The sequence below is a fragment of the Rhineura floridana genome, chromosome 15, assembly GCF_030035675.1.
Source record: "Rhineura floridana isolate rRhiFlo1 chromosome 15, rRhiFlo1.hap2, whole genome shotgun sequence".
NCBI classification, from domain to species: domain Eukaryota; kingdom Metazoa; phylum Chordata; class Lepidosauria; order Squamata; family Rhineuridae; genus Rhineura; species Rhineura floridana.
The window spans coordinates 12,711,997-12,732,382 of NC_084494.1; the positions used below are offsets into that span (position 1 = coordinate 12,711,997).

General features: G+C 43.6%; 2 protein-coding genes across 2 annotated transcripts in view; one reads left to right on the forward strand and one right to left on the reverse strand.

The window, feature by feature from the left end:
- Window positions 1–20,386, forward strand: part of RPL11 (ribosomal protein L11) — a 145,236-nt gene that overhangs the window by 81,722 nt on the left and 43,128 nt on the right. The gene's annotated exons all lie outside the window — the stretch shown is intronic.
- On the reverse strand, window positions 946–18,636 carry PPT1 (palmitoyl-protein thioesterase 1). The gene is made up of 9 exons (XM_061598064.1): window positions 18,272–18,636; window positions 8,648–8,757; window positions 7,454–7,581; window positions 6,219–6,289; window positions 4,846–4,948; window positions 4,638–4,728; window positions 3,884–3,982; window positions 3,256–3,327; window positions 946–1,839 (listed from the first exon to the last, which is right to left on the reverse strand). Exons 1-9 carry the CDS (start codon window positions 18,384–18,386, stop codon window positions 1,717–1,719), a joined length of 912 nt encoding a protein of 303 aa, XP_061454048.1. The 5' UTR covers window positions 18,387–18,636; the 3' UTR covers window positions 946–1,716.

The following is a 20,386-nucleotide window of genomic DNA, read 5'->3' on the forward strand; positions in this document are numbered from 1 at the left end:
CTGCCCAGTGATATTCAAACTTAGTCTTTGGGTAACATTTTTCACCTTGATCTTGTCTGAGGACTCCATGCCTTGGAGAGGCTTCACACCACACTCTCCCTATGTGTCTGATGTGGCTTCACCTACTATTTTCTTTAAGGTGGGTAAGTGCCCTTTCATGGAAGCTTGTCTTGTATGCTTCCTGGACCTGTTGAAATCCCCATTACTGTAGAGGCCAGTGAAATCTCTTGGGGCAGACAGAGCCAGCCTCCAACCTCAGCAGCTGAGTTCATTTCATCAAGCGATTGGGTTGGTAGAGGACAAGTTATTTCTAGTTTTGAAATAGTTCCATTGTTCAGTATGGATTCTGGAATTTAAAAGCTTGAGTGGGGGAAAGAATGCTGGCATGCCTAAACCAATATAATGGGTGAGAAATCTGCCCCTCTAACTGTTGGGACTCCCAGCTTCCCTCAGTCCCAGCTAGCATAGCTAATGCTGTGGGTTTATGGGAGTTGTAGTCTAGCAACATCTGGAGGGCCACAGATTTCCCTAGCCCCTTGCATAGAATGTGACCAGGAGATGCAACAGTTGCTTGCTCATCCAGCCTCTGCCCTTTAGACCTCTGTTGCTTACAGAGCAGGGATGGAAGATACTTTGGTTTCTTCACCAAATGACAGATCCTGTGGTATGCTACTTAAAACAGCTTCTCCGTGTGACAAGCTAAGTGTGTACTGAAGCCTGCTTAATGGAAAGTCTGTTGTAGAGGTGAGGAGCCTGGAGCCTGCTGGCTAATGCTAGACTACAGCTCCCATCATCCCTTATGTTGGCTTGGTTTTGATGGGAGTTTGGAGGCCAATGATATGCGGAGGAGTCCCTCCATTGACTTCAGGGAAAGGTAAAGTAAATAGGCAAGAGCGATCTGTGCAATCTCTTCCGAGTAGTGATGCTTCTGCCAACTACATCATCTTGGTTAAACACTTTTATTGGAGTGTGTCAAGTTGAAAAAATATTCCTGTGCTATGGCTTGTAACACAATACAAAGAGCTTGGTTCACCATTTCCTATCACTGCCCCCCACCTGTAACACATACTGCCCTAATACCCAAAGCTCAGTTTCTCTGCATGTTTTAACACTTGCTTCTCTGTTGTAGCACCGACTTCCTGCTTTCAGACTTGAGGTCTGGCGCGAGAAACCTAAGCTATTGCACACCTGCCACTTGAGGCTCTGTGAAGCCTTCCTCTTTTGTCTCTTGTTCTAACAAGAGGCATTAAATATCCCATCCCTGAGAGATCTGTAAAGTTTAGCATCCTCAGTAGTTTCACACGCAACCGAAGGGGGAAAAAGAAACTACTCACCTCTGATGTAGTTGAGGTTGATTTTTTGGCACACATCACGAGAGGTGGGGTAAAAAAAGGTAATTAAAACCTACATCAAGTTTGCCATATCAAAACAAATGGGATTGACTGCATAAAGTGCCATCTTCTTAAAGTCTGTAGGGAAAAGAGGCAAGAGCCTATTGAATAACGGGAGGGCGGAGAAGTGGGGAGTGTATTTTTAGCTAAGTTACATTCAATGGTGTTATAATCTTTAAATGAAAGCAGGCCCTAGCAAGTTAGTAGGAATGTTATCCCCTCCACACAAGTGCTACGAAGAACAGACGCCAAACTAGGCAAAGATGCCATGAATGTTGGCTCCAGCAACTGGGCAAGGCCGGCTCAGCCTCTGTCCTCATCATTTTCACTGCAGGAATGGCAATATATTTTTGTAGAACCACTCTTCAGAAAAGTGGAGGTGGTCTCCTGCTGCCCCCAGGAACACCAGTTTCCCAGCTTGGTCCATTTCCTTCAGTCCCAAAGTATCCTGAAAAAAGAGACATGTCAGAACAACAAAGGGTTAGGTACCTCTTAGCCACAAATCACCATGCAAAACCATAGGCTGAAAGTCATAGATCAGGCTCTACTGAGATGTCTGGGTAGATCAGCAAACACGTCTGACTCATAATTATTTGGTAGCAGCAACAACAAAATTACACTGCTGAAATGGAGAAAAGCTAAATAGGAGTGGGCTTTTTTGTGAGAGGATCATGAGATCAGTTCAGTACTGCTACCAAAAAAAAAATCCTAGACTCATAAGTAAAAAACAGCTGCTTTTAACTGTATGTCTTTTGCAGATGACTGGTAGATCTTGGGGTTCTAGCAAAAAAGTAGATCAGACAAGTGGGACTTGCTTCTGAGGAAGCATGATAGGATCAAGCTGCAAATGTCTTCACAGCCACATCTACAGGACAATCTCAAACTGCCTTAAAACCACTTTGATTACCATGGCTTTCTCTCAACAAATCCTAGGCCAACCTAATTTGAGGGCGCTGAGGAGGTTTCTGTAAAAAATGCTAAAACCCAGTTACAATTAACCTGTGATCTAGTGCAGGGATTCCCAAACTCTTTAATTGGCGGACCACAAGTGGTCTGCAAGCCTCACTGTGGGATCCCTGCCTTAAAAACTGCATGCATTGTCTTTTACTACTTACATTGGTTTTTTTAAATATAAGAAATAAAAAGCAGTAAAAATGCAATTAATAAGTTGGACAACATCCAACGTGTTGCCCCCATTAATCAGGGATGCCTTTTTGGCAATTCAAGAAGGGTGCAGCACTAATAACATTGCTATAACCAGGCCCTGATATGAGGTGATAATGATTCTGTTTGCATATCTTATAGCTACTGAAGTTATATATGAATATATATATATATAAGTATTTGGAGGGTGGGAACACCTTTATGTTTGCTTATTGCATTTTAAAGCATGCACCCCACTCTCTCAATGCTCAAGAGGCCATGTGCTTCTTCAGGTTTGGAAGATTTCCCCATGGCCTCAGGCTCAATCACACTTGCCTACACTTATTTGACATCCTCCTGACAACTGTTGGGGTGGCAGTGTTTCAAATTCTGACAAGCCGATGTTTGTAAAACAGCAGTGACCAAACATGTGTCCTCCAGATATTGTTGAACTACAACCCACATCATCTCTGACCATTGGCCAGGCTACTGGGAGTTGAAGGCCAACAGCATCTGGAGGGCCACAGGTTCCTCACCTGTGAAAAGCAATATTTATGCTGTCCTTTGGATTTTTGTTTTAACTGACTGTAACTGCAGAAAAGAGATACTCTGGTTACAAAACAACATTTTATGGTTGCAACAATTGATGGAGGTTACACAGCTGGTGTGTAGGTTCAGTTTTACATTCCTGATAGGAAAAACATGAATCAGGATTAGTTACCTTTGTGTACAGTGAGGTCTCTTGCAAGGGAATGGTCTCTTTGGCCTGACCGCTCTTGTAGTAACCAAACCACTAAGGAAAGAGGGAAGGGTGTCAGTCCCTGCTGCAGTCACCAGTTCCCACGTTCATGCATTTATTTATTTAGAATGCTTCTATCCCAGCTTTATAGCCCTGTGAGACTCAAAGCAGCTGACAAAAGATTTTCACAATACAAATCATATTCATGTTATCAGGAACTGAAATAAGATGTCCCATCGGGGTCAACAACTGCCAGTGGTAACTTGTATAATACTCAAACTTCATACTAATATATAATTATATATTTTTGATGGTGGGAATATTTTATTTTTTTTATGATGTACATAACCCACCTTGGGATATGGGAAGCTGCAGGCTTATAAATTCAATCAATCAGTTGGGGCATGCATAGTCACTATTCCACCCCTACTCCCCCAAAAAAGATGAGGTTTCTCAACATGTGATATAGTATCCATGAACAGGAAGCCAAGAAGGATGCAATAACCTCTTCCTTCCGGTTGAAAGATCAACCCTCACACTCCAATAGATTCAGCATGCATTTTTCACACATGTATACGCACACATGCAGCCACGCACTCACGCTGCTCACCTCAGATGCAGGAGGGTCCACCATGGTATCATTGAGGAACTTCACCATCACAATTTTTTTCAAAGACATCAGGTTTTTCTTGTAAGTCTCATTGATGCCCTGGAAAGAAAAGTTAAGGGGATGGGAGACAGACAGCAAGACAAGGCCAGAACGAAGAGGATTCAAGAGAATCCAAGCCACTTTGGAATCTTGCTCCAGGGCTGGGCTGACGATGGCGCTACTGAAAATTCAGTTCAAATCCTGACCCAAGCAAGCCAAATTCTGTGCCCTAGCTGTATTATTATGCAAATGTATTATCTGGTCATTAATTAATAGTATATGTAATACCTCAATCTTAAAAACAAAGCTCACAATAAAAAGCAAAGGAAGTTAAACGTTAACAACAGCGATTGTTGCACTGAATAGTCCACCTTTCTTGCAAGGAAGTGTCCGTGTGGTTCCCAGGCATTCTCTCCAGGTACTTGACCAGACCCAGGTCTGCTGAAGTCAGCAAGACTGCTTCATCATGTGTCAATGGACATGGCTGGGACCAGGCTCTACCTATATTTCCAAACATCTGAATAGGTTTTGCATGTTTTCTGGGTTTTTTTTTTTGGCTAGCTTGTGGGTAGTTTTCTTCTTAAGGCCTTCCAGATCCACACAATTTCATGAAAAACATCCTATAGTTTATGGGGGATGTTTTGGATTTGATTAGAGCAACGGACGAGCAGCCTCACATCCACAGACTGGCCAGACCCAAACCTATTATACTTACTCGCTCTTGATTGATATCAGCCAGGAAAAGACTGCCCTTCCGATACTCATCTTCATCCAGTGGGTCATGCCAGTACTGGGCTTGGACCAGGCTATAGCAGAGGGAGAACTGGGAATTCAGATGCAAGGCAGAGCAAGCTCTTGAGCCTCATCCCCCATGTCCATGCCCACACCTCTGTAACATTTGCCTCCTGCCAAACTGAACTCACCGGTTCTGGACCACATCGGTGTACGCCCCTAGATCTAGCATCTTCCGGATCCAGTCACAGACGCGAGAGCTCTCTCCGGGACAGCGTGGGAAGCCATACACCCCTGTGACAGCAAGATACCCATTTGCAGGCATTCAGGATCAGAACACAACACCAGCCTCCCAAGTAAGCCCACAGGGTGTTTTAATACCCCACCAACAGGCACTGGCTTGTGCAAGTTATTTCACACATCAGTGGCTTGAAAGAGTGAAGGACAAACCATCTTTCTTTTTGTTCAGCTTCCCTGATGCTGGGGGCAATCCTTACCCCTTATCCAGAGGAAGAACATAAGAGCCTGTTGGATCAGCCAAGTGGCCCATTGGAACAGAAAAGCTGCCTTATATTGAGTCAGACCATTGGTCCATCTAGGTCAGCACTGTCTATACTGACTGGCAGCAGCTCCCCAGGATTTCAGGCACAAGTCTCTCCTAGCCCTACCTGGAGATACTAGGAATTGAACCTGGGCCTTTCTGCATGCAAAGCGAATACTCTACCACTGAGCTATGACCGTTCCCCATCCAGTCCAGCATAGTGAAACATCCAACAAATTTGCAGCCAGAGCCTAAATGATGCTGCCTGGCAAATGTGCCTTGGGATAGTAGGAGCACTGCCCACCCTAGGTGCCACCACTGAGAAGACCCCCATTCCTGATAGCTCCCACAGCAGGGCCTCTATTGAAGATCTCAATAAGCAGGCAGGTTCATATAAGAGACCTGCTGGGTCAGGCCAATGGCCCATCTAGTCCAGCATCCTCTACTCACAGTGGCCACCCTGATGCCTATGAGAAGCCCACAAGCAGGATCTGAGCACAACAGCGCTCTCCCCATTCCTGATTCCTAGCAACTGTATTCAGAGAAATACTGCCTCCAACAGAGGGGCCTGTGTGACTCATGGCCATATTGTTAAAATTTGAAAGGGAGACTTGTGGTCACCAACATTTAAAATCCACCCTGCTGTTATGACATAACTTATTTTTTAGTCATTAAATTTATATCCCACCCTTCCTCCCTGAAGGAGTCCAGGGCTGCAAACAAAAACACTAAAAGCACTTTAAAAAACTTAAAAATAAAAAATCTTAAAAAGCATCTTAAAAACACCTTTTTTTAAAAAAGCAACTTTAAAAACGTCTTAAAAAGCAATTCCAGCACAGAAGCACACTGGGATAAGGTCTCTACGCAAAAGGCTTCTTGAAAGAGGAAGGTCTTCAATAGGCGGCAAAAAGATGGTGCCTGTCTTTTAAGAGGAGGCTATACCAATTGCCACCACAACTTGCCCACCTAAATCTGCATTCTTACTATCTCAAAAACAGAAGACAATGACGCAGTTGGATTTACCTTGGTGCTGGCCTCCCACTGAAATCAGATTGAACATAGGGGGAGATGGACATCTTTGCACCACGGCCCTCCTTGGAGCAGTGAGAAAGAAACTGATTAATCACCATCCTCAAAAGGCAAAAGGCATGTTGAAAGAACAGTTCTCGTGCACCAAGGCACTCACCACAGGTGTGATTATATCAAAATCTCCCTTATACAGAGCCAGACCATTGCTCCATCTAGCTCAGCACAGTCTACACCAACAGGCAGCAGCTCTCCAGGGTTTCAGGCAGGAGTCTTTCCCCAGCCCTACCTGGCGATGCCACAGAGGATTGAACCTGGGGCCTTCTGCATGCAAACAGATGCCCTACCACTGAGCTATAGCCCTTCCCCAATTCTTCTTTGTCCAGCTTTTTTGCATGATATTTAACAATGGTTTTGAATATTTTGTTGTCGTTATATGCCCTCCAGTCGATTCTGACTTATGGCGACCTTATGAATCTTTATATACGTAAATACAGTATATGCTTTTCATGGTCAGAGGTATTCAGAGGCGGTTTACCATTGCCTTCCTCTAAGCCTATGGCACCTGGTATTCCCAGGCGGTCTCCCATCCGAGTACTATCCAGCCCTGACCCTACTTAGCTTCCGAGATCAGGCGCGTTTGTAGTATGGCCGTAGGCTTTGAAATAGAGTTCAATCTATTTATTGGATATTGTTATACATCTTATTGGCATTCTTTCATATCAGGGATGGAGAACCAGTAAACCCTTCCAAATGTTGTTGGACTTCATCTCCCATCAGCTCCTGCCAGCCTGGCCAGCGACTAAAGCAACGGAAGATGCAGCCCATCATCACCGGGAGGGCTGCAGGTTCCCCATCTTTGGTGTCAAGAATCCTGAACTTGAGAGGCCAAGCGCTGGCCTTGCTATAAAGCCACTTCCTAGGCCACCAGGGGTCCCGTGCTTGAGGAGGTTGTACTCTACCATTCTACTGCAACCAAGTCAGGGGGCTGCCTTACACCAGGCTGTTTGTCCATCGAGCCTGGTATTATCTACTCTGACTGACAGCAGCCCTCCAGGGGCTCGTTCCTGCAACCAGCCACCTGCGATCCTTTTAACTGGAGATGCCAGGGATTTAATCTGGGGCCTTCTGAATGCAAAGCACGTGGTCTACCATCGCACCCTCGTCCCTCCCCAAACATACCCCCTTCAACCCAGAAAGCCCTCCCGTCATTCTGCACTCGAGACACTTACAGGAACTGCCCTCCCTGTGAGAAGCCCATCGCGTTGTAGCCGCCTCGCAGTTTGGGGTCCTTTGCGAGTCCGTCACACACGAGTTTCACCTGGTCGTTCACGTTCATGAAGAAACTGTTCTCCATGTCCTGAGGAGAATGGAGAGCTTGTAGAACGGCAGGAACCCAGCGCACCATGCTTGTCAAAGTATTGCTCTTCACAGACCCATACCGTGAGGGGGAGGGGGCCAGCCCTTGCCCCCAGGAAGAGCCCAGCCTCCCTTCTTTCTTTGAAAGCAAGTTGCTAGCCCAGGGATGGGGAACCTGTGCCCCTCAAAATGCTTATTCATGTTTATTGGATCTGTGACCGTATAAACAAAAGTTGTGAATGTTTTGAATATATTGTAAGCAGGCAGCTGTCTACCTACCTTGCAGGGTGGTTGTTGTTGGTTTACTCAGCCCTGGTAAGGGAGGCACGGGTTGTGCCTAGCCAGGATCAATTGCCCTGGGAATTGAGTCCTGGTGAGAACTGGCAGTAGTTCATGACAAGGACCAAATCCACTTAAAGATCACAGCTGATGCACAGACAGAGCTTAAAGGAAGCCTAGTCAGATGCCATCAAAGCAACTCTGCATCTAAATCCAATTACTGCCGGAGCTTTGGTAATGCCCTAGTTCAGGGTGACTTCATTGGATTATGGAGTGAGCCAAACTCAAACCCATTGCTTTTTGTTTTAAAGAAGTACATTAATACTGTTCTCTCCCTGCTACCACCACCCTGCCTCAAAACCCATGAACAAGTTCATTGTGTTTTAAAAAGAACAAGGGCCCTATTCATCAACAGGCTGTCTCCTAGCCTTTCTCCTGAACCAGCAAAAATATGAGTGGCATGAATTCCACCCCCCAACGATCCTCATTTTATCATCGCTTGATTTGTGGGATTACTCCTCACAGTCCCATCATTCCAGTTGCTACTTTGCAGATATTTCCCTGTGAACACTTTTAGGAGGAAGTTAAAAAGGCCCCATCCTGTTCTTCCTCTGATGCCAGTGTGGGTGTCAAGACTGAGTACCCCAATCCACAGGTCCTTGCATGCAGCAACAGTGTTCTACACACTGTTGTTTGGAAGGGAGGTGGGACTCCGTTTAACAAATGTTGAGGAACACCATTTTAACCACACTGCGCAATGAGAAAATGCATCATACAAGTAACACCACCTCAATTAAATTGCTGCCAATCTTCAGAGACAGGACGTAAATTCCTGGGATCTTCTTCTCTACAATTTTTTTAATGTAACCCATGCTCACTGGATTGCAGCAGCTATCTCCTATGATGAAAAAAAAAGCAGGGGAGGGGGAAGATCTGAAATCAGAAAATCAGCATCGCTTGAACAGCCAGACAGTAGCACTAGTATTCTTCCATAGACTGGAAAAAATATCATACTACGGCAAATTATAATAGATGTAGATCCAGTTCATGTGTTACTCAAAGGGCTGCAAGGAAGCCCCATAGTCAGTTCCCATCTTACACTGGTAGGTAACTAGGGAAGTCAACTATTTAGAGAATTTTTAGTTGATCAGTTACCTTTCTTGAAACCCTAATTGATTACATTGAAAAGTGTTTTTACAAAAACCTCCATATAGATATCCTGAGATTACCGAACAACACTTAAGGTAAATAGCAAGTTAATCAACAAAAATAAATTTGTCCCTCAGTTCCATGCATATGTCACAATGATGTCATGCAGAAAAAGAAAAAAGGGTGGACCAGTTCATACAGAATTGGGATGTTGGGATAATGCTCAGATACATAAACTCCATCTTTCCTACTCCACACTCTGATTCCATTCATGAATTCTTGGCTTGGACCAACCACAGTTTGCCATTACATCTGAGTAATTCAAACCATGGTTTTCTACTCTCGCTTCATTAAAAAAAAACCTCCAATATATAAATCTAAGTCACTCTTTGCTAAGTCTCAGTACTGTAGCAATATGGTCCTATGATTTAAACACAATTCTCATATCTCATTTAATGACATTTAACTCATACTTTAATACCGATATCTTGTATTTTGGTTGTCTTTTATATAACCTTGATTTTACTGAAATTTGTATGGCCTTTGGCTACATACAATAACGTTGCAAGTGAATAACTGATAGAAACCATTATTTGATCTGGGTTTCCAATTCTGGTTTAGAGGCAAACTAGTTTTTATATTGATTCCCTGGTATAGACTAACAGCAAACTATGGTTTGTCTCAGCCAGGAAAGAAGGGAGGGAATCTAAGCACACAAGGGAAGGAAGGGGAAACGATGGAGTGTACAGAGCCCAAGGTATGCTCCAAACAGCTGGACTATGATTTGGCTGTTACGTGTGATATAATCTTTGTAATACTACGATGCAGCAAGAGACTTCTGGTTTCCAGACCAAACTGGTTCTTCAGTGGTTATGAGACAGAAATGTTCTAAGGGCACTTAGCTGAACTACTGTAAGCCAAAGCCCTACCCAAAGAGGGTTTTTTTGGGAGGGGAGAACAAGGCTACAGTATCATAACACACAGGAAACCTGCAAAGAATTTTGCATGAAGACTGCAGTTTGGGACAAAGCCCAGATTCTTGCAACTTTCTTAAATGTAAGCTCATGACATGAATTTAGATTGTTTGCCGCAGAGAGTCCCAGCAGAGAAAGGAGATCCTCATAGATAGAAATCACTATTCCCTACCCACAACCACAGAGCTGAAACATAGAGGAAACAGGGATTCCTAACCTGGTTCATCAGTGGGTGCTATGTTACCATTATGTATGAAGAGAGGAGACAAATATATACTAGAAGGGTAGCACCCCTTCTTATAAAGGAGAGTGCAAAGCAGGGCCAGTAAGAGGTATGGCTGCGGAGGGATATAGGCTGGGAAGAGTCCCAGGGGCCAGATAGGGAGGCCTGGAGGGCCACGTTTGGTCCCAAAGCCTTAGGCAAATTGAATTAACACGAATTAAGATAGGCTTTCCTTGCTTTAGATGAGCTTTTCATGCCCAGCCCTGTTCCATTACATTTTTCTCATTTGAACTCAGACAGTATAGGTTGTATTCAGTGTTAATCCTACTCAGAGTAGACCCACTGACATAACATAGGCCCATTCATTTTGATGGGTCTACTCTGAGTAGGGCTTAGCTGGAGACAATTCTATGTGCTTGTTTTTTCCTTCATAATAAAATTAGAGAGAAAGAATTTGGCAATCAAATAAGAGCTCAGATAATCTCAGAGTGAGCTCTGGACAGATATGAATCTTCATGCTGTATGTGACATTCCGTGTCCTTAGAGGTCTGTTGCTCCAGTTGTATTTTACAAGGGGACTATGACCATGTAAAGAAAGCTAGGCTGGGCTGACCTGGGACTCCAAAAGAGCCCCTGGGGAAGAAACAGGATCAGCTGGAAACTGAAGGAGGATTGGGAAGAGGGAGAGAACTGTATGGATCGTCTGCCCCAGGAAAGATTTCTTAACAGCCTGAACAGCTGCACCATCAGCTTCCTACTCTATGCTCCATCCCAGGCTGAACAAGTAAAGTATGTTTCCCTATCACACTATTGGATAAAAACAACCTATGAAGCATTCTTAGAGGAAGATCCCCAAACAAAACCAAAATATGCTTTAGGGAAGGGAGGGAACATTCACATTTCAAACCTCACACACAGTAACAAATGGGCTTAACCTCCTACACAGTCATTTGGAGTGAATAAGAGCCGTAAGACAGGAAGGCAGGTGCCCTGGACTTTTTTTTTTTTAAGCTAACCATTCACACAGATTTAGCCAAAATATAAAGCAGTGTTTCATTAAGACTGAAATCACCAACAATAGTCATGGAAGCCTAGAGCCTCTGGTCTTCCAAGACACACAAATGCTCTCTTATAACTGTAGCTGGAGGAGTGGTCCTAGGCCACATCCACACCAGACCTTTATTCCACTTTAAACACTCATGGCTTCCCCCAAAGAACGCTGGGGAGTCTAGTTTGTAAAGGGTGCTGAGAGTTGTTAGGAGATGCCCTGTTCTCCTTACAGAGCTACAATTCCCTGAGTGATTTAACAATCAATCCCTCTTCCCAGGGAACTGTGGGATTGTAGCTCTATGAGGGGGACAGGGGTCTTCTAACAACTCTCAGCATCCTTTGCAAACTATAGTTCCCAGCATACTTTGGGGGAAGCCATGACAGTTTAAAGTGGAATAATAGTGGAATAAACGTACACAGTGAATGCACCCACATCCACACCAGACATTTATTCCACTTTAAAAACTCATGGCTTCGCCAAAAGAATGCTGGGAAGTGTAGTTTGTGAAGGGTGCTGAGTGTTATTAGGAGACTCCTGTTCCCCTGACAGAGCTCAAATGGCCACAGTGGTTTAACAGTTGGCACCTCTTCCCAGAGGTCTCCTAACAACTCTCTGCATCCTTCGCAAACTACCGTTCCCAGCATACTTTGGGAGAAGCCCAAACTGTTTGAAGTGGAATAACAATGGAATAAATGTACAGTGTGAATGCAGCCTTAGTCTGGAGACAGTTCCTCCAACTCTTCACCCTGGGAAAGAGAGATGATCCTAGGGCAGGGGTGAGGAAGCTGTGGCCCTCCAGCGGTTGATGGACTCCAAGTCCCATCAACCCCAGCCAGCATGATCAGTAGTTAAGAAAGATGGGAGCTGCAGTCCACCAATATCAGAAGAGCCACAGATTCCCCATCCCTGTCCTGGAATCACCCACTGGTTTGAAGGGAGGAAGGGCAAAGACAAGACTCCACCCCTACTGCCAAAACTGGACTACTGCCATTCCTCTAAACCACAGCCCCTCATTACCTCTAAAAGCTCCTTTGACTTTTGGGGCTGGGAACTGGGGTTCAGGGCTGGATTTGGCTCTGGGGCCTTGATTTGTTAATCCCTATTCCAAGATATCTTTCGTAGCCATTTCAGGATGATTTCTGTTCACAGTTTCTCAATACTACTAGGACAGGGAAGAGAATCAATCTAGTCTTAAGGAGCAGCATGAACTGGCTATTCTCACCATCTTAGGTTGTGTACATACCATTTATTTAAAGCACATCTGCCACCACCACCCGAAAAAGAATCTTGGGAACTATAGCTTACCCTTCAGAGAGCTACAATTCCCAGCAGTCTTAACAAACTACAGTTCCTTACAGGTTCTTGGGTGTGTGTGAAATGTGCTTTAAATGTATGGTGTGCGGGCAGCCTTATTCTAGCTGAATCAACTGCAAGTGAATACACACACACACACTATGAATATACGTGCTGTCCCCCAAGTCTTCTATCTTAATAAAATGTTATTGTTATTTTCACTTTTACGCTGCCCTTCAAACCACAGGATGGTTTCCAAAAGATTCATGTGAAATACAAAAGGTCAGAATTATAGACTTCCGGGAAGGGTGACTTAGCCTGTGCCTGCTTTTGAGACGGGCTCCTGCCTCAAAAGAAGCTTATTCAGATATATCAGTCAGATTTTTTCTTTTTTTGACTGATTAAACTTCTCCCGGGTAGGGAGAAACGAAGAGATTAACCTCAAAGCCTATTTTTGTTGGGACGACCAGATCTCATTAATTTATGGGACGAGGTCCAGCCGACGAAGGTGGGACGGATTTTTAACAACAAGCTCTATCTGGAAAAGCGAACGTTCATCTTATCTTCTAAGAGAGAACGCACTAACAGGCAAGCACCCTTCTTTCTATATTTTTCTTTTACTTGACTTAAATTGTTGCTGTTTAAAAGAGATTTGCCAGATTGATCGGTTTTTGACATCTCACTGGGGAGCCATAACTTCTCTCTGCTACTCACTAATTAATAGCTTATCTCTGTTTTTGTTGCAAAAAGCTGTCCTGGATTTGCATTCTAAAGATATACACAGAAGAGGGATTTCTATTCCAGATTTTTATTTTGAAGAATATTATATTGTCTGAGACTACTCTCTTTTTGGTCTATTTTATTTTGACGAATCTGTTTTCTGACGACCGCCATTAATTGTTTCGATCCTGGGAACTGCATTTTGTTTACTTTAGCATGGAGAGATAAGGCTGTCTGCTCTGTTTATACTGTGATGTCACCAAGTTTGGAGTATTAACCCAATTGTTGCTGAAATAAGAAGTGGTTTTCCTATATTTTTCTTTTAAAATGGCAATTAAGAAAGTGGCTGAGAAGCTGGAAATAACTATGTTTCAGAAAATAATGGATGAGATTGAGATAACGAAACAAAACCTGCGACAGGGTTGTAAGGAGCTGAAAATTGAATTGAGTAAAATGAAGCAGGAGATTAAAGATATAGGGGTCCCTGTGAGAGAGGTGACCCTGGAAGGGGTCCCTGTGAGAGAGGAGACCCCGGAGATTGGAACAAACGTGGAACAGGAAAAAGATTTGGAGTCTATGGACTTTAGAAACAAAATTTATTGTTTGGAGACACAGGAGATTAAAGACATAGGGGTCCTTGTGAGAGAGGAGACCCTGGAGACTGGAACAGGGGTCCCTGTGAGAGAGGAGACCCTGGAGACTGGAACAGGGGTCCCTGTGAGAGAGGAGATCCCGGAGATTGGAACAAACGTGGAACAGGAACAAGATTTGGAGTCTATGGACTTTAGAAATAAAATCTATTGTTTGGAACTCAATGTTATCTCTGAAGAAATTAATGAAGATTCTAGAGATAAAGTTATCAATGGCATGGATAATCTTCTGGACTGGAATGATGTGATGGAGCCCAATATAGAGAAAATCTATGGAATTAACTGCAGCCATGTGACAATGGAAAAACTTTCAAGAGATGACCCAGTGTATTTTGAAAAAAAGAACAGAGATATGATTTTACAGCAGTATTTCAGCAACCTATTCAGAATGGATGGCAAGAAAATATTTGGGATAGAGGTAATTCCCATCAGACTCTTACTATATGACTATGGCTTTGACAGCAAGATTATTATGGAATACTGATAATGGAAGATTGGATACTGAAATTACTGGACTTAACAAGACTACTGAAGATGGAAGATGGAAAATGGAATTAATAGGGATAATAGAACAATGGCTACTGAAATTACTGAACCTAACAGATTCTGATGTGATGGATTAATTGAAATGTTTATTTTGACTATGGTTATGACAACAAGATTATCTTAATTAGTAATGAGATGGATTAATCGATATGCTTATCTGGAAAAAAAAATTGATAGATATATTTCTTAAAGAATTGAAACCTCTCTTTGACTTTTTGTGGAAAGAATAAAGTAATGTTTATGAGATTTGATGATTAAGTAAGATAACTACTGGAGGAAAGTGATTTTATAATATGACTTAAGAGACAGGATTGTTATATATTATAGACTTATAACTGATTTGATCTTTGACAAATGGGAAGTCAATATTTTACTCTTTATTTCTTATTTTTGTTTTTTTTTTCTTTTTTTCTTTTTGTTTAACTATTTTTGATTTTGTTTTTTGTCTTTGAATGTTTTATGATTTTGTCTTGTATGTTTTATGAAAATCTGAATAAAAATTATTGAAAAAAAAAAAAAAAAAAAGGTCAGAATTATAAAAGCTCAAAAGCCACAGTATACTTAATAAAACATGACACTACGTTGCAATGGAGCAGGAGGCAACCATCACTGGGATTAGCTCCCCACTATCACCCAGATACCTGAAGGTAAAGATGCGTCTTCAAATGACACCAGAAGACAGTCAATTAAGGGGACAGCTGCACAAGAGTTCTATAGCTTGGGTGCTACCACAGAGAAGGCCCTGCTCCACTATCACTTCACAGTGAGCCTTGGTGGGGCCATGAGCAGAGCCAACCCTGCAGATCTCAAGGGACAGGCTGGCAGATCTTGGGAGAAATGCTCTGTTACGTATCTGGGTTGCAGCTCAGTAAGGGTTTTATATACCAACATCAACACCTTGAACTGGGCCCGTAACAGACAGCCATTGCAGTTCTTTAAGAATTGGTGCAACATGATCCAATGAAGGTGTAGGGGATCTTTTTCAGCCAGAGAGCTACATTCCCTTTTGAACAACTTTCCGTAGAGCGATGTGTCAGTGGTGGGCAGGGCCACAGGCAAAAGTGAGCAGAGCAATTAATGTCAATGTTGCCTTTGTGCAGTAGGCTAGTTTCTACACACACTCACACATCCCTCTCCATCCAGGCAAGCAAGGGACATTATCAGAGCTCAAGGACACATTCCACCCAGGCATAAACACTTAAAGAGGGTGTGCGGCAAGACCAGTGAGGGGCATTGCCTTGGGAGGGGGTGTGAGGACCAAGCACCATATAGAGAGGCCTGGAGGGCCATATTTGGCCCCAGGGCCTTAGGTTCCCCACCCCTGTATTGACATGACTTAGAAAAGGCTTCCCTTGCTTTAGATGAACTTTGGATGCCCAGCTCCATTCCACTCCAACAATTCAACAATCCCCTTGTATAATCCAATTAAGCAATTAGAGCATAAAGGTTAGGAAGACACCTGGCCACCTTTGAACAAGCCTCGCCAGATTTCTTGCTACCTGTATTTATTTTAAACTAAAGCCAGCAGATAAAACTAGGGAGATTTGGGGGTGGAGGATTCCAACCATAGCTCTTTCTAAAAAGACTTCTTCTACCTTTGATCCTGCACTCAAGAGAGCCTCTGTTCATACAATGGAGCTTTGTTACTGCGGATATAAGAACGCTTCCTTGTTTTTTATGTATGTTTTACATTTGGGGGTGGGGGGAGAATAGGGGATGTGCACACAAGCACAAGAGAGGATGAATACTCAGCTGAGAATCGAAGAAAATAGTTCACAAAATTGCAAAGTCTTGCTGAAGGCCTCATTTTAGGGGGGCAATTGCCCCCAGCCACTACAGCATGCTCCAACTAAAATGAAGAAAAGGAAACCACATTCAGCCCCATTGTCTTGAAAAGATCATTGTTGGCAGGATACTGGCAATGAGGCGGTTAATACATTATCACTATTATTTATAAAGTCACCTCCATTTGCACTATCCATACTTGCAAAATCAAGCTTCATTTGTGAACATGAGTGTTTTTTATGGTATGGAAGCAGTAGGGCACAGGCTGTATGCAACCTCCCTTCAATCAAAGTATGCTTACATCATTCACGCCAATCAAGCAAAACACTGCACACCAAAAAGTGCTAAAAAAACTGTCACTACCTTCCAGCAAAGTCCTCACTAAAGGAAAGCCACTCTAAGGAGAACTTTGCTTGGTGAACAGTTGGATCAGTTTCCTGCTGATTTATTGTTTATTGTCAACTCATCTCATCATTCATCATTAAAGAGTTAATGCATATATATAGCACATTGCTTTAAGATATTGTCTACGTTATTTGAAACTACAGCAACTTAAAGTATTATGTATGTTTGTTTGTCAGTCCTATAATACCATTAAGTTTTGTACATCAACAAACCAGTGTATTTGTTTCAGTTATATGTTTTGGGTTTGTGGTTTTGCATCATGAATTGTGTTTTCCTCCCTGTTTCACTGCGTTGCTGCTGAGCAAAATGAACCAGGAATCTAATGAGGGTTGACGCAGGCCACAATTTGGCATGGTATGCATGGGTCTTGATAAGACCTACCGATTATCACCTGACAATTAGTTAATTGCTAACACCCAGTAAGGAAAAGGCGGTACAGAATGATGAATGGGCTACAAGGAAAAGTTGACCCTCTGGTCTAGATACCAGAGTCTCCAACAGTCTGCTGGTTTAGATACCAGGACCGACAGTCCCTTAGGCTGCTCAGTGACATACAACAGAAGAGAGTGACTTGGAAGGAAGTTATTTTTTTAGTTTCACAGTCACAGTGAAACTGTGCTACTTTTGTTCTCACAATACTACAAGCGTCTGATTTTACAGATGAGAAACTAAAGCTGCAGGACTATCAGCTATTTACCACATTTGCATCTCATCTTCCTTCTGAAAATGAAAGATGAAAGCCATGGAGTTCTCTCATTTAACCAGAACACTGCTGCAAGGTAACCGAAGCAGAGTAGCATTTTGAAGAAGCGTGTTCATAGCTGAATCCACGTTCATGTCCCACAGTTTAACAAGTCAATCCCACTTGCTTTGTCACATCCTGTGCACCAATGTTTTGAGTGACAAAAGTAGTTGACAGTGCAATCCAATGCAGGTCTTCTCAGAAATAAATTCCATGGAGTTCAGTGGGGCGTATTCCCAGATAAGCACATATACAGTTGCAATCTGAGTAAACTTATTGCCAGTTAGCAACATGATAATTAACTTACCAACAAACCCACACTTCTTGTGCTACGACTGTTAGCAACTAAGGCCGCAATCCTTACCCCACATACCCGCGAGTAAATTCCATTTAATTCAATAAGGCATCTAAGCAGATGTGGTTAGAATTGTGCTATAAGAATTCCTTTGACTAAAGCACTTCACGTTACATGCTATATGCATGCTATTATTCTGTGACTGCTTTATTACAACTACGCTGGCACCCAGAGATAAAACACTGGCCTAAATCAGGGTTCAAATCTGCATTCAGCCCTAAAGCTGGTCTAGTTTATTTATTTATTACATTTATACCCGGCCTTTCTTTTCAGGACTGAAACCCAAGGCGGTTTACATATGGTTCCCAAGCGGTCTCCCATCCAGGCACTGACCACACCTGACCCTGCAGGGTGCTGGCCTTATATGCCTTCGGACCATAGCCTGGTTGCTCCCTTTCTGCTCATCCTATTCACAGAATCGTTGCGAGAATAAAAAACCGGTTGAACATTTTTTTAAAAATCAAACACACACGAGATAAAAAAAAAAAGCAATTAAGACCTATTCTTGTTCCTACTCACCCATCCCATGCCAGATGACCAGCGGCACCGGCCCTGCAGGGCTCCCCGAGCTCAGTCCGCAAAATCCGCTCAGCAGGTGGAGCAGCAAAGCAACCTGCAGCCTGGCCGACGCCATCTTAGATGTGTCATATGACACGAAGCCCACGGCCGCCTAGGGAAAAGTCGTCATGTGTCAAACAGGGGCGGGTCTGGTCCAGCCCAGCTTTTCTATCCCGTCGGAGAGGAGGAGGGCGAGCAGGGTAAGGGGCTGCTGGCCCGAGGAACTCTGGGAACTGTAGTCTTGAGGACTTGCGTGCAAGGCTTTGCTTTAAAAATCAGAACCTCCACACGGATCGTCTGGGGAAAGTCACTCAGTTTCATAACTTAGGCACATTTAGATAGAAGTAAGGTGTCGACGCACAGAGGAAGGCAGACAGGTCCCTGCAGGTTGCACCTTTAATGGTTGTGTAGAAGAGATAATCTCAGCAGGTGTGGCTTGTCATGGACGCTACACCTGCTGTGATTCTCTTTTATATAACTATTAAAGGTGTGGGAGCCCCATCTTTTTACCCTGTCACCCTAGCTGGGAGTAGCTACCACAAAAGGTGGATGGCTTTAAAGATTAGACAAATTCATGGAGGATAGTGGTGTAGTTGTCCAGGGTCTCAGGAAGTCTTAGATCCCTTACTTTTTTAGGAGTAGGGTCCCTATGTCTCCAGCATCATATGAGCCAATCAGCATGAAAGGGGAGTATTTCACCACTGAGAAGAATCTACTAACATGCTCCCTTGCCCTTTCTTGCAAATTGGAGCCAGAGTGAAAGGAGGTGAGTTGACCACTGAGAAGACTCTTTTCAGTAGCTAACACTCTCCCCCTTTCATGTTTATTGGCTCCTAGGGATGTCTGTTGATTGTGGGAGAAGGCATTCACAAGGACCCCATTCTCAACCCAGCAGCAAAAGAAGAGGGAGAGGGCATGGCTGTGACTATCATGAAGGGACCCTGCACTTCTTAATTTGCCACTACACTACTGTGGAGGATAAGGCTACCAATGGCTACTAGTCACAATGGCTATGCTCAGGGCCAGCTCCAAAGGGTGGCCAGGTGGGGCTCTAGCCAAGGGCCCCACAGCCCACATGGGCCCCTGAAGGGCCCCTCATTATGGTGGGGGAGTAGCAGATCGCAGGGAGGGAGCTGTCTGCCCATTCACTGGCCCACCCAGCAGAGCCCAGAAACTATAGACTCAAGAGTGGCAACCTGATGGGACTTGGCAATTCTATTTATTTATTTATTTATGAGATAGCAGACAACTCTCTTCTTAAATTGACCTTTGGTGCAAGATTAGTTTTCTGACCCATCTGCTTTTAGAAATATGCTATGCTTTTTATTAGTGTCCACCTCTTTCACTCTCCTCAGTACAGAGCAGTTGTGCAGTGGCAAATTCAGAAGTGAAGGGTCCCTTCCTGATAGTCACAGCCACACACACCCTTTCCTACTTCCCCTCATCTCTCTTGCTCTTCATGTTGTCTACAAGTCCACACACCACTACAACAGACATCCTTAAGAGCCAATCAGCATGAAACTTCTCAGTGGCTGACTCACCTCCTTTCACCTTGATTGGCTCCAATCAGCATGAAAGGCAAGGTATCTTCTCAGCAGCTAACATGCTCCCCTTTGTACATAGGGACCTGGCTGGGGTCCACAACTCCCTATGACCCTGGACTACACCTCTGATAGAGAAATTAGAAGAACCTAATGGGGGCAAGCAGGGGGAGGATGATTTCGAGTTTTAAACTTTAGGATGGGAAGACAGCTGGGTTTGAGCCCTCTGGCAGAGTCACCTTGTCTTCATGCTTATCCAGAAAGTTTGTCTCCCTTGTTGGGGACTCCTAAGAGGTCACAGCCTAGTAACCACATATACCATAGTGCCAGCTTACCTGTTCATGTTCTCTGTTTTTATTTAAAGTATGGCTATATCAGAGACCTGGCTTACATCTAAGTTAGACCTACAAACAGAATCCTCACTGTACCAACCCAGTAAAATAATTCTTGTATTTAGTGATGAAGATGCACCTTTTTTTAAAAAAAAGTCTGCATTCCAGTGTAATGGGAGTAAGTTCCATTAAACTCAGCAGAA

Excerpts from the sequence above, each read along its gene's own strand:
- PPT1 (XM_061598064.1), bottom strand. The coding sequence starts at position 18,386 with ATGGCGTCGGCCAGGCTGCAGGTTGCTTTGCTGCTCCACCTGCTGAGC. Across the intron at positions 4,949-6,218 it reads AGTGGGAGGCCAGCACCAAG|GGGTGTATGGCTTCCCACGC; the intron begins GTAAATCCAACT and ends TTGCTGTCACAG. Across the intron at positions 3,983-4,637 it reads CTGATATCAATCAAGAGCGA|GGCATCAATGAGACTTACAA; the intron begins GTAAGTATAATA and ends TTTTCTTTCCAG.